Source organism: Eupeodes corollae, chromosome 1 (assembly GCF_945859685.1).
Source record: "Eupeodes corollae chromosome 1, idEupCoro1.1, whole genome shotgun sequence".
NCBI lineage: Eukaryota > Metazoa > Arthropoda > Insecta > Diptera > Syrphidae > Eupeodes > Eupeodes corollae.
This window is the reverse complement of record NC_079147.1, coordinates 228022883-228035543: the sequence shown is the minus strand read 5'-3', so window position 1 is coordinate 228035543 and position 12661 is coordinate 228022883. Positions and strand designations below refer to the sequence as shown.

At 36.4% G+C, this 12661-nt stretch overlaps 1 protein-coding gene across 2 annotated transcripts in view; it reads left to right on the top strand.

Annotated features, from left to right (window-relative positions):
- LOC129954145 (uncharacterized) overlaps positions 1-12661 on the top strand; it is a 35678-nt gene that overhangs the window by 15033 nt on the left and 7984 nt on the right. For both annotated transcript variants that reach the window (XM_056067861.1, XM_056067860.1), the window contains exons 2-4: positions 2601-2740; positions 6181-6253; positions 6312-11097. In XM_056067861.1, coding sequence (XP_055923836.1) covers positions 2601-2740; positions 6181-6253; positions 6312-11097 — 4999 coding nt within the window. The remainder of the gene's footprint in view (positions 1-2600; positions 2741-6180; positions 6254-6311; positions 11098-12661) is intronic.

Below are 12661 nucleotides of genomic sequence, written 5' to 3'. Positions count from 1 at the left end.
AAAATCAATTGAAAATCAATCTCACCACCCGACAGAAGTCAAATCCGATAAATTAAACTATTATTTCTTTCATTGGTTTCATTTAACCCTCTACTGCACAGGAAGCCATATATGGCTTTTAATTTTTAAATGCCGACTGCTTGGATTGCGCAACTGCTATTGGAAAAGTACCGCTTTGGTATCTTGGACAGCGATTATCCCTTTTTAGAGACAAAAGAGCTAACAGGAGAAATGTCCTCTTTAGAGACCCCTGCTGAATATTTTTCTTTTCACGGGAGAACTGTTTGATATGATTGTTGAGAAATCCAACAGAAAAGCAGTGCAAAAGAACATAAATAAGCCAGTCAACATAACGCGAAGTGAAATGGAACAATTTGTCGGTATTTCTCTTTTCACGTCCCTCATAAAATTGCCTTCTACCCAACTAGGAAAGAGGTAAGAGGAAATAAAAAAATCTTTCTATTTCGGTGATAATGATAAATTTGTTCGATTTGGTCAACCTGGACCAGACCAGCTTTTCAAAGTCAGGCCACTCCTAAATATAAGGGAACGACTTCTTCAGAGGACGAACAAACAATTCCCACTAAGTGTCGACATTACCTTAAGCAGTATAATCTAAAAAAGCCACACAAATGGGGTTACAAAAACTTCGTTTCAAGCGGAATTGATTTTGATATATTCTCAGGGGAGCAGAGCAGCGTTATACCAGATGGTTTTCCAGATTCGGGTGTAAGCGGAAATGTTGTGTCCAGGTTGGTTTCAACGGTGCCAAGACATATAAACCACAAAATGTACTTTGACAACTGGTTCAACAGTCCAAAACTTCAAGTGCATCTAACCAAAGCGGGTCTTCTTCCATTGGGGACCGTTAAACAAAATAGAGTTCCCAACATTGAAGTTCCAAAAGAAAAGAAAAGAAAAGAAAAGAAAAGAAAAGAAAAGAAAAGAGGGCGTGGAAATATGATAGAAAAGAATCCTACCATTTAAGGCGCCAATGTTTCTTTTGTGTCGTGGTTTGATAATAAAATTGTGAATATGCTATCCACGTTTATAGGGGCTAATACCACAACAACAAAAAAGGAGGTACTCAAGGAAGGACAAAAAGTACGTAGATGTTGACTGCCCAAAGATAATAGATGAATAAAATAAGTATATGGGTGGTGTTGACCTTTTAGATTCTATGCTTGGTTTTTGTCGAATTGACATACGATCGAAAAAGTTCCACTTTTTAGATTTGTCTGTTGTCAATACATGGATTTTGTGGCGGCCAAAGAGCGACACGTATCGTATATGTCTCTCTTCGATTTTAAGTTGGCTATAGCATATAGGGGACGTCCTACTTCAATTTCGAACACTCCAAAGCGTCAAAAAACTACCATTGATTCAAGTCCTTTGAACCACGCTTCCACAACTCAGCATTTGAAGACAAAAGGAAGGCGCCATAGCTTTCCATTGAATTCGGTTCGCTTGGACGCAATGGATCACATTCCGAAATGGCAGAAATCAAGGCAGCTATGCCAAAACGACTTCAAATACAGGTTAAGTAACAACTCATAGTGAATTTGTAATTTCAATACCAAACAACTCATAATGAATTTGTAATCTCACAACCATACAAGAAACAACTCATAATGAATTTGTATCTTGTGAGGGAAATTGTTTGAATATAAAGTGTTGTAATTTTCCGTATGAACAATTAAAGGTAAATGTTACAGAAGCAAAAGTTTTAATCATCTAAAAAACTAACTGCTTGTTAACTGCAGGGAACTTTTAATTTTGAACTCTGATATCAGAGCAAGCTACATTAACACACTCTATTTTTAAAAAATTATATTGTAGCCACAATTTTTAGAAAATAATATCGTTAAGTATTCATAGAATAATAATCGTAACCTAAGCCAACTCATACCAAATTTCAATACGCCGAAACTTGTTCTAAATATTAATCTTTTTGCTGTTGCTGGAAGTGAAATTTTTTCAAAGTGATGAGAATATTGATGACAGGCTTTAGGTCAATCAAAAAAAATAAACAATTATTTATATTGTCACGACGTTTCGTTCATGTCTATAATGGCTGAAACACAAACAAGCTTCAGCTTCGGTCGTCTGACGTATACGAGTTCAGCCATAGGAATTCAATGCATGCTATCACAATGGAGCTTCGACTTCACGTTTCGTTTGACAATCGTAAGGAAAAGAACGTAATGTTACGTAATGTGACTTCAAACGGAAGCTCTAGTTCAATTATCTCAACAGCTGTAAAAAAATGTCAACAAACAAAATATTTGCTCTTTGGAGTTATGATATAATAGAAATGTCATTCAAATCAACATCGAAGCAGGCCCACCGTAACGCAGACGAAGCCGAAGCTGAAGCGTGTTTGTGATTTAGCCATAAACATCATCAGGTGTGGTAATTAATCTATATTTGCATTAATAAATTCATTAAAATTTGATAAAATCGAAAAAATATGAAAACTTACACTTGTTACATGAACACTGCACTTACATAAGAATTAAATCATTTGATTCACAACAATTCTTACAAAAATTAAAAAAATAGACCTAACTATTATAAATCTTTTAATTTTTTTGTTTTAGAATGCAAGAAGGAGGTTGGATCGAAAGAGGTTCAACGAGATAAAAAAATATATTCCATTTCTGGAGTACATCACTGCAAAAGATCCCATCAAAAATGAAAAATATGTCAAGTTGCTGCAATGGTTTAATTCAAATAAAAAGTAAGTTTTTTTTTAAATAAAAAGAATGAACTATAAAATGATAGTTATTATAAGTTTTTGAATCCATTAATTTAAATAAATCAGCCCAACAAGGATTTTGAATTATAATTAACATTTAACAGCTATTACTTATCATAGGCTTTTAACTCATTCTATTCAAAGCTCTTAAAGCCTGGAAGGGTTAGTGTAGCTAATTTGAAGTTTAACCATTTTTATTCAAATTTTGTCAATGAGCTTGGGTCTTATTTCAAAGTAACATTTTATCCATTTTGCGGTTTCAAAAGTATAGGTCTGGAATTCGACATCTGTCAAACTAAATTGTTAAACCTAAATTAAATTGTTTTTCAGTTGAAAGTCTACATTTACGAAAATGGATCGCTCAACTATCGCATAACGCATACAAATTGTTAAAATCTACTATAAAAATGGTGATTCTGCCACAGCCGTATATTGTTTTAAGACGAGATTCTAGTTTACATAATCGTCCTCGTCCAACCTCGCAAGCAAAGATATTAAATTGGTTACAGATATGGTAATGCCTGTGCCTCATTATCTGTAAGATATGGTCGGAAGAAATTATTAGTATTAGTATTATGTGAACGTCTAAAGCCCACCGTCAACAACCTGATAGGTCCTTATCAGTGTGGTTTTGGACCGGTAAAGTCCACAGTCGATCAAATATTCACATTACGGCAGATCATGGAAAACCCCAAGAACACCAAATCGACACCCACCATCTTTTCATCGATTTCAAGGCCGCATATGACAACATCTACAGGGACTAACTGTATAAAGCCATGTCTACATGTCTAGTTTTGGCATCCCTTCCAAACTTGTCCGTTTGTGCAGGATGACCGACGATGTCAAAAAAGATTTAAGACAAGGTGATACGCTGCCATGCGATTTTTTTAACATCGTACTTGAAAAAATAGTGCAGAACTTAACCGTCAACACTAGAGGCACAATCTTCTAAAAGTCTGTCCAATTACTAGCATATGCTGATGACATTGACATAATCGGAAGAACTCATTGTGATGTCAATGGGCCTTTTGTGAGTATTGAGGCGGCAAAAATGGGTTTTCACTTCAAACTTGGAACAGATAGGCTTTCTAGCCAACATCCATATTCGGCTTGGGGAAGCCATCCAATATCCCCCATAGCTTAGTAGGTGAGGTAGACCCACAATACATAGGCCCACTTTACATAAGAAAGCAATTGAGTGGTAAAGTCCTCTCTCCAAAGTGTTGCTATATAAGACCATTATCATCCCCGACCTGCTATACGATGCAGAAGCATTAACTATTACAAAAGCGGATGAAAGCACCTTGGGTCGGTTCGTGAGAAAAGTTCTTCGTCTGATCTAAGGTCCCGTATGCATCGAAGGGGAGTGGAGGAGAAGGTGGAACGACGATCTGTACGGGCTTTACAGCGACGACGTAGACTTAGCCAGAAGGGTAAAAGTCCAACGACTAAGATGGCTGGGTCACGTAGAGCGCATGGAAACCAATGCTCCGGCCCGGAAAGTCTTCGAATCTACACCCACAGGACAGCGCAGTAGAGGAAGACCGTGGATCAGGTGGCGCGCACATTCACCTTTCTCGTAGATACGTCCAATGAGTTCTGGACAGAGTGGTTGGCGATTTTTCGAACAAAATTTTCTTCAGCTACGAAGCTCGGTTGATATGTTAATAAACAAAATTATTGTATTTGGGGTTCTGACTGTTCTGAGAATCTTCAACTAATTGAAGAAAGGCCATTACATCCACAAAAAAATCAATATTTGGTCCGGAAGTGTGTTTGGACGACACCGTCAATTTGGAGAGTAATGGTTTTATGATAACACTTTTTCCCTGCTATTAAAGAATACGACTTAAAGAATATGTGTTTTCAATCAGACGGTATGCCACACAACTAGAGCGAATATGGCTTTATTTCAAGATACACTTCCTGGCCGCGAAATTTCTTGTCGTGGCGATATAAACTCGCCACCAAGATCTCGCGGTTAGACACCGCTGGACTGTTTTTGAGGAGCGAAAGCGAAACACCGTGTTTTGGCAATAAACCTTAACCTGTTCAGCACTTAAAACCAACATTGATGTAGTATTTTACACATAATGTCAACGTTTAAACTTTATGACAAAAAAGGAATATAATGTGTTTTACTTACGTTTACTGTTGAAACCGTAAAATCGATAACCCTCTAGAATCGTTTTGTAAATGAGAACCACACCCTCAGCAGCGTTAGACACTCTCCTCCATCTGACACCCCTCGACATCTTCAGCAAACAAGTGGCAAGGAGTACAGCTATAAAACTCAACGCCTCATCTCAATAGACCAACAACAATGTGGGGCACTCCATCATTTTGAACCTTTTTAGTTCTATACCAAAGTACATAGACTACACTTTTCCAAAACCCCAATTTGGAGAAAACTTCCAGGTATCCTTTCCATCCAGAAATTAATTAATTGCAGATGGTTCAAAAACAAATGAGGGAGTTGGTAGTGGTGTGTACTCAGAAAAGCCTAGCCAAGCATCTCATTCCGCCTCCCTAATCATTGTAGCGTCTTCCAAGCGGAAATTTTAACGATCAAAGAGGTCCTCTCCTGGCTTAGAATAAACGTGATATCAACTTCAGATATCCGCATCTTTTCTGGCAGTCAGGCTGCTATTAAATCTCTTGACGGTGTCTCAACCAAATCTGAAACGGCCCTCGATTCCCGATTGTCTCTTATGGAGATGGCGCAGTAATTTAACATTTACCTCTGTTGGCTGCCGGGCCACAGAGACATCACAGGCAATTTTAGAGCCGCTGAATTCGCTATAAATGGAACCGTCATGCCTATTTCACCTGAAAGGGAGTAGATAGGTATACCGATAGCTGCATGTAAACTTCTGCTAAAAGAAACAGCTTTTGCGATAGTAAACTCTAGGTAGCACAATTTACAAACATGTTCAGCCACAAAACTCATATGGGCCTTACTGGACCTAAAGCGCTCTAAAGACTTGTTATCTCAAAGCAGACTTCATATAAGCTCCCTACGGGATACTGTCTTATAGGCAGACACGCAATACGACTTGGTGTAGCCTCAAATGTCTTCTCTCTCACCTTCTATGCACTTGCTCTGCTCTTTCACTAAGACGCAAACTTCATCTGGGAGACTTCTCTTTTGATAATCCCAGTGAACTAGCTAAAAAGGATATCAAAAATCTTCTTCGCTTTATAAAAAGCTCAAAATGGTTCGACTAGTAAGAAGTAATTCTCTAGATTCATGTGGTATCACAATGGGCCTTTCTTTTGGCCTAAGTGCGTGGATTCTAAATCCTCAGCCACTTTAACCTAATCTAACCTGTATGATTCTAAAACATTATTATTGTAACCCATTGTAGCTTTTATTTTAAATTAATATTTAGTTTAACAAACGTTTTGTTTTCTACCAGCCTTCCAGCAAGAGTTGCAACAACATGTGAATTTGCAATCAAAAAGCGTTATAAGACTCTTAAGTCATATATGGTTGGTATAAAATTTTCCACTGATTGAACAACAGTCTTCTAATTTACACTTTTTTCAGGTATTTCCACCCCATATACTTGCGATTTTTGAAGGTGGAGGAGAAGCCATTGATCTTGTTTCAGATGATGACGACAAACCACCCGGTACATCGAAAAATGAAAATCAGAGTTCAACAAAAAAAGAGATAACTGCCGAAAGTACCAAAGATGCTAAGCCATCAAATACTTCAAAAAAGAGCACTCAAAATGGTTCGAATTCAATGATATGCATTGAAGAGTTAGAAGTTTTATCAGACACTGACAATGAAGTTAAAGATTGTCAAACAAGAAAAAACACAAGTAGTATTTCTTTGTCTGAAATTTCTTTAAATAAACCTTCCACAAGCCAATCAACAAACCATGATGACCTTGTAAATAAGGATCTATTTGACAGAATTGATAACCTTGATGGAAATTCTGTGACTGCGATTGTATCGGGAAAAGGCCTCGAAAGAGAAAATTCCCCATCACACAAAAAAAGCCCAATTTTAACACCCAAAAATATAGAAAGTCGTCATCGGAAATCCTCAGATCACTCATCAAATATTTCTGATGATGATGGAGTTTTAGTTCAAAGAAAAAAGAAGAAAAAGCACAAACTTAAGAAGAAAACACAAAATCATGCAAAAGATAATTATGATGGTTCCGAGACTGAAAATCATGAGTCTGAAAAACAAAAGCATCCAGATGAAATCCAGAGCGGTAGTTCACAAAAATCAAAGAAAAGTTCTAAAAAGAAAAAAGAGAAGATTAAAAACTCAAGAACACTTTATGTGTCAGATGATGACGATGAGTCAAATCAAAATAGCACCGCGGCTGGATCTGTTGTAGCATCCGTTAAAAGTACAGATTCTGAGCTTTTTACAAGAAGAGATTTATCATCAAAACCAAAAAACGTTCCAACCGTAGTGTTGCTAGATTCAGACGAAGATGAAATAAATAATATTCCTGAAACTGAAAAAACTTCTGTAACTAATATAGAAATCGAAGCGGCCCCCAGTTTAGAATCTGAACCATCTCCAGAAAATATTCCATTAACTGTACAACCACCTAAAGTTGTTGAGGAAGAATCATTTACAAATCAATTAGATACTGAAAAGGGGATCGAATCGTCTAGCCCTAGCAAAATAAAAGATCTTAACAGTATGGGTCTGATCGAACTTAATGATATTTATACAAAGCTCTGTGAGAAAACTGGTATTCAACTGGAGGAACTTTTAGGTGATTTGGTTAACAAATCATCAATACAAACAAAAGATAACTCAGTAACTATATTAGAAAATAAATTCATTTCGCAAACACAAACTAACACCTTTACTAATAATGATAAAGTTGAAGTTTCCTTCGATTCTAATAATATGCACGAAGAACAATTTCAACGAAATCATCTGCAACAACAAAATCTTCAATATAATGAACAGATGCGCCAACAAAACATGCACTATCTACAGCAACAGCAACAGTTTGCAGTACATCAACAACAACAGTTGCAGCAACAACAACTGCACCAACAACAGTTTCATCAACAACAACAACATCAAGAACAATTTCAAAACCATGGACATTGTTCATCAAAACAGATTCAAAGTAATGTACAAGCATCTTACGCCTACCAGAATTCATTAATGCCGAAATTGAACTTAAATGATCCTCGTATTGTGCAAAAACTCAAACAAATTAAAGACTCACCAATTCATAATCTCAGCATCCGTGAGTCTGCAACCCTTCTAATGAATTGCTATGCCGAACGACCTACTTACAGAAGTCAATCAGTTGTAAAAGTGACTTCCACTACGGCAACAACATATGGAGAACATAAGCGACTGAAAGAAATGGAAAAGCAGGAAAGACAGAAAGAGAAAAACCTTTTACCAATTGTGGTCGGAGAAAATTCTGTGGAAGCTGCTGCTGTTAGTCCACAAACCACTACAACCACCAACAGAAAAGCCCGCAAGGATTCATCTGGATCTGAAAACGGAAACAAAAAAAATGTTACTCCAAACAGAAGTCCTTCCAATTCGGATTCTGCGAATCCAAAGAGAAAAATTTCTTCTGATAGAGAAAGTGGCAGAAAAACTCCAAAATCACGGGCAAATTCTTCTGATTTGGAGAGTGGCAGGAAAAAATCTAAATCACGAACAAATTCTCCCGACTTCGAAAGTGGAAGGAAAACTCCTAAAATGAACACAGAAAAAGATGATGAAACGGTGGTTATGAGTTTTGTCGGGAAAGCAATATCAAGACAACGTATCAATTCATCATCTTCCACTAAATCAAGACAGCGTAATGATTCCTCATCTTCAACTGTAACAATTGACTCTGTTGACATGGAACAAAACGTACCTATTAACAATACGGAATCAAATATAAGAAAAGTTGTACAAATTGTAATGTCTGCTTTGGGACAGACAAAAGAAGGCTCACCTCACTTTACACCTTCGAAGTCACGTAAAAATTCTGCTCGGAAGTCAACCGATTCCACAAAAAGCGATACAAAAGCAGACAAACCAGAACAAGTTAATGTAGATAAACAAAATTCATCGTCTGCTAAAAATAAAAAAACAAAACGCTTACGACGAAAAACAAATGACCAATTAAATAAATCGCCAGAAAAACCAAAACAATCCCAGCCAAAACGAGGTTGCCGAGAGCTGGAGAATCTCAATTGCACTTTCAAAGAATACAGTGATATATTTGAAAAATGTTTACTTCCAACTAATGATGGCAAAAGGCTGTGTAGTGCGTCGGGTAAAAAGACGCCTTCGTTTCCATCATCGGACAATATCAATGAAAAATCAAAAACGAATTTACAGTCCAATAATAGCAACGAGAGTGAATTGAATTCCTCTATTTCAAAAGCAGGACTATCGGCGGCGCCAATTGGAAAAAGAAGACAGACTTGCAGTGAATTGCAAATATCCTCAGTTGAAAAAAACCAACCTACGGACCCTATAAAAAGTGTTTTCCGGCGTTCCTCTGTTGATGGCAAATACGCTGTTCAAAATTATCCAGATACAGAATCAGCAGATGAAACGGATGAGTTTGATATTGAAGAACATCGTAATATCAAGAATGAGTTCAATGAAAATTACAAAAACATCGATAAGGATCCATTTAATCCTTCATTGCGGGTTATCTTGTACAGGTTATCAGAAAATGAAATCAAGAACTGGACAAAATGCAAAGAAGACAAAGCTGTTTCTTCGATGTCGATGCCAGTTCTAAAACCTCAAATCGCAAAGCCAACACCTAAGACACAAAATGAAGTGATATTTGAAAAACAGGAATTTGGAGAAAAACCCATACTTGTTGCAATCAACTCAAAACCAGTTAATACTTCCAAAAAAACAACACAAAAAGTTCCCACACATTTAAATAATAACATCAGCATGACTCTAAATTCAACTAAAACTTGTGTTCTATGCAACAAACGCCCACTCGATCTTACAAATCATTACGTCGTTCAACATCAAACCGAATCGTATACATCTCGTCTCACTTCCGAAGAGATCGACAATCTTGAAGCAAATATCCCACTAGCTGTTCGCCATCGCAACCGTTATAAAGTTAATTGTGTATTTTGCCAGGCTGAATTGGAAGACAATTTTGTAAATTTCCATGCGCATTTTTCATACCACACCGGTGAATACGGATTCAAGTGTGCAGTTTGCGACTTAGTGAAACCTTACAGGGAAGACATACGTTCTCATCAATATCGCACAAGTACATGTTTAAATGGTAAAATTCGATCCAACTACTTGTATTCTCCAGATTTGGTAGTAATATACCTGCATGTGTGCAATTTGTGCAATTTTGTACAATTGAATGAGGCAAATATACATAAACATCAACGTGACCATCATGGTTTACGATTTGTAGAGCCTCAAAATGTGAAGAAATGCATAATCGCTGCCTTAGATAATGGTGAAATTGTAAACGAAATTATGCCTAACGATCAAGAAGAAGAAGAACAAGACGAATTCAATCGCGTGACGGAAAAAGATGCTCAAAACTTGGAACAAGAATTTTTGGACGAATTTCCACTTGACATAAAGGACGTATTGCTAACGGAGCAGGAGCACCAACGTCCAACCACTTCACAATTAGCTAAATTTGAGAATCTCCTTCAAGATATTAATATTGACAACGAAGTTTCCGACTCAGCAATCATCGCTCCTAGCCCTAAAACAGATTCAGAGCAGCTTCAGTCTCCTTCGATCAAACCTGCTTCGAATATAATGACAGTTATACATACGTCACCGACAACGTCAAATGATAAATTAGTCCATGAAGCCCATAAACCCTACATTGAGCCAGTGGATGTAGATACAAAAATGGAATTAGAAGAATCAAAGCCAAGTATGCCAATGATACCGACAAGAATGGTTTATCGACAAATGCCTTTGGTTTCAAACTATTTTGGATTGTATAAATGTACCCTTAATGATTGTTGGTTTTCAACCAATGAAGCTTTTAAATTCATTGTACACATTTCGTTTGTTCATAACAGCGCCGATTTAAAAATATTTTTGGACTGTGCCTATTGTCATTATAAAAGTACAAGGGCTCATAATATTGTTGGGCATGTACGCGCAAAGCACTCAATGTGTCGATATCAATGTGCTGAATGTGCTTATCGAAGTACAATTCCTGGAAACGTGGCTGTTCACAGAAGGATTTATCATAAAAATAGCACGTTAGTCAAAAGTATCTACGAATGCGGTAATCGCTTAAGTGATTTAATTGAAAAACCAGTCAATATTTTACAAAAAATGACTGAAAACATAACTAGTTTAAAATGTCAAGGTAAGTTGTTATATAGTATTTAATTTGTACACAATTTTTATATGTCTGCATTATTTTTTTAAGTTATTTTTTTAACATATTTAAGGAGCTTTTAGTTTATAAAGCTTTGAAAACAAAAAGCGACACGCTTATTCAAGCTAACTTTTTGTCTTCACTGTAGTGACTACTTTGTTGAACAGAGTATAGATACTATTCCCCCTTATTCTGTTATCTTGAATCAATTTACGAACCTGGTAAACGGAGCTACTTTCTGTGTGAACAGTAACTTATTAATATTACTTATAGCTTGAACCAATTCAGTTGGATTCTACTGCGCAGTTCTTTATTAATTTCTCTGATTTACTCTTTAATTCTGAAGAAGACAGAAAATCCCTGTTACCAATGATGCGATCACACTGAAGCGCTAAGGATGTTAGTTGACAAAAAAGGGATTATTGATTATTAATATATTTTATGATGTGTGTCTTAGCAACAGAAAGATTCCGAGGGCGTTGTGTTTATATTTATTTTATGGGGTAAGCCTATATTTTTCATTTATTTTTTTGATCTTTGGGGTTTTTATTAATTGTAGACTAATGTTATTAAATAGATTAGTGTTTACGAGTTTGAATAATTTTTACCTACGAGTTAGTAAGAAAGAATATTGGCATCAGAGGGTATTAAGGTATTTAAATGATATTTGCTTTGATTTTCAATTCAATTAAAAAAAAACAACTAAGAGTTATACATCGAAATACATTTACAAGAAATTTTAATGGATCCATTCAGAAGAGGAAAACCTATTGGAAGCTAGGCGCGTAAGATAGTTGTTAAGATATATAATGACAAACTGAAAGAAGCAAAGAATTCGTTTCTTGAAAATCCTGTGAGTTACGCAATCACCGTGGAAACTACTGGAATTGTGCAGCCACGAAATAAAAAAAAGTACAGCATACGAAGTTGAAAACTGGAATACATGAATTTGACATATCAGCTATTCGGCCTATCAGGAGTAAAAAATGATGATATGTTTAAAAGTGTTGAGAAAACGAGTCCAGCAAGATCAGGAGCTTAACTTAAGTATTACATCTCCAAACAGGATCCTTAGAGGAACGGTTTTAGTTGCAAAAAAAACGAAACAACCGGAAACTCCTCTGTGAAAGAAATTATATTAAACTCATGCGAGTGAAGTATCTGAGGAAAATCCGGGATTTGGATGAAAGCTATATTCATAGCTCAGATACAAGAGCGCGGGCTTGGATTGATGACGGTAGCAGTAGGTTGAAGAGGCCAATTTTAAAGCGACACAGACTTATAATGGCGCATGCAGGTGGTGAAAAAGATTTCGTGAAAAACTCCATACTTTTATTCAAATCTACAACAAAAACGGGAGACTATCGCGACGACATGAATTTTTCAAATTTCTGCAAATGTATCCAAGAACAATTTGAAGGAACCTTCAGTTATTTTAATGGACACACAAGCAAGCAAGATTGACGATATCATTCACGGCATGGGACATAAAGTTCTACATTTCCCACCCTATTATCCATATTTCAATCCCATTGAAAATATTTGGACAACT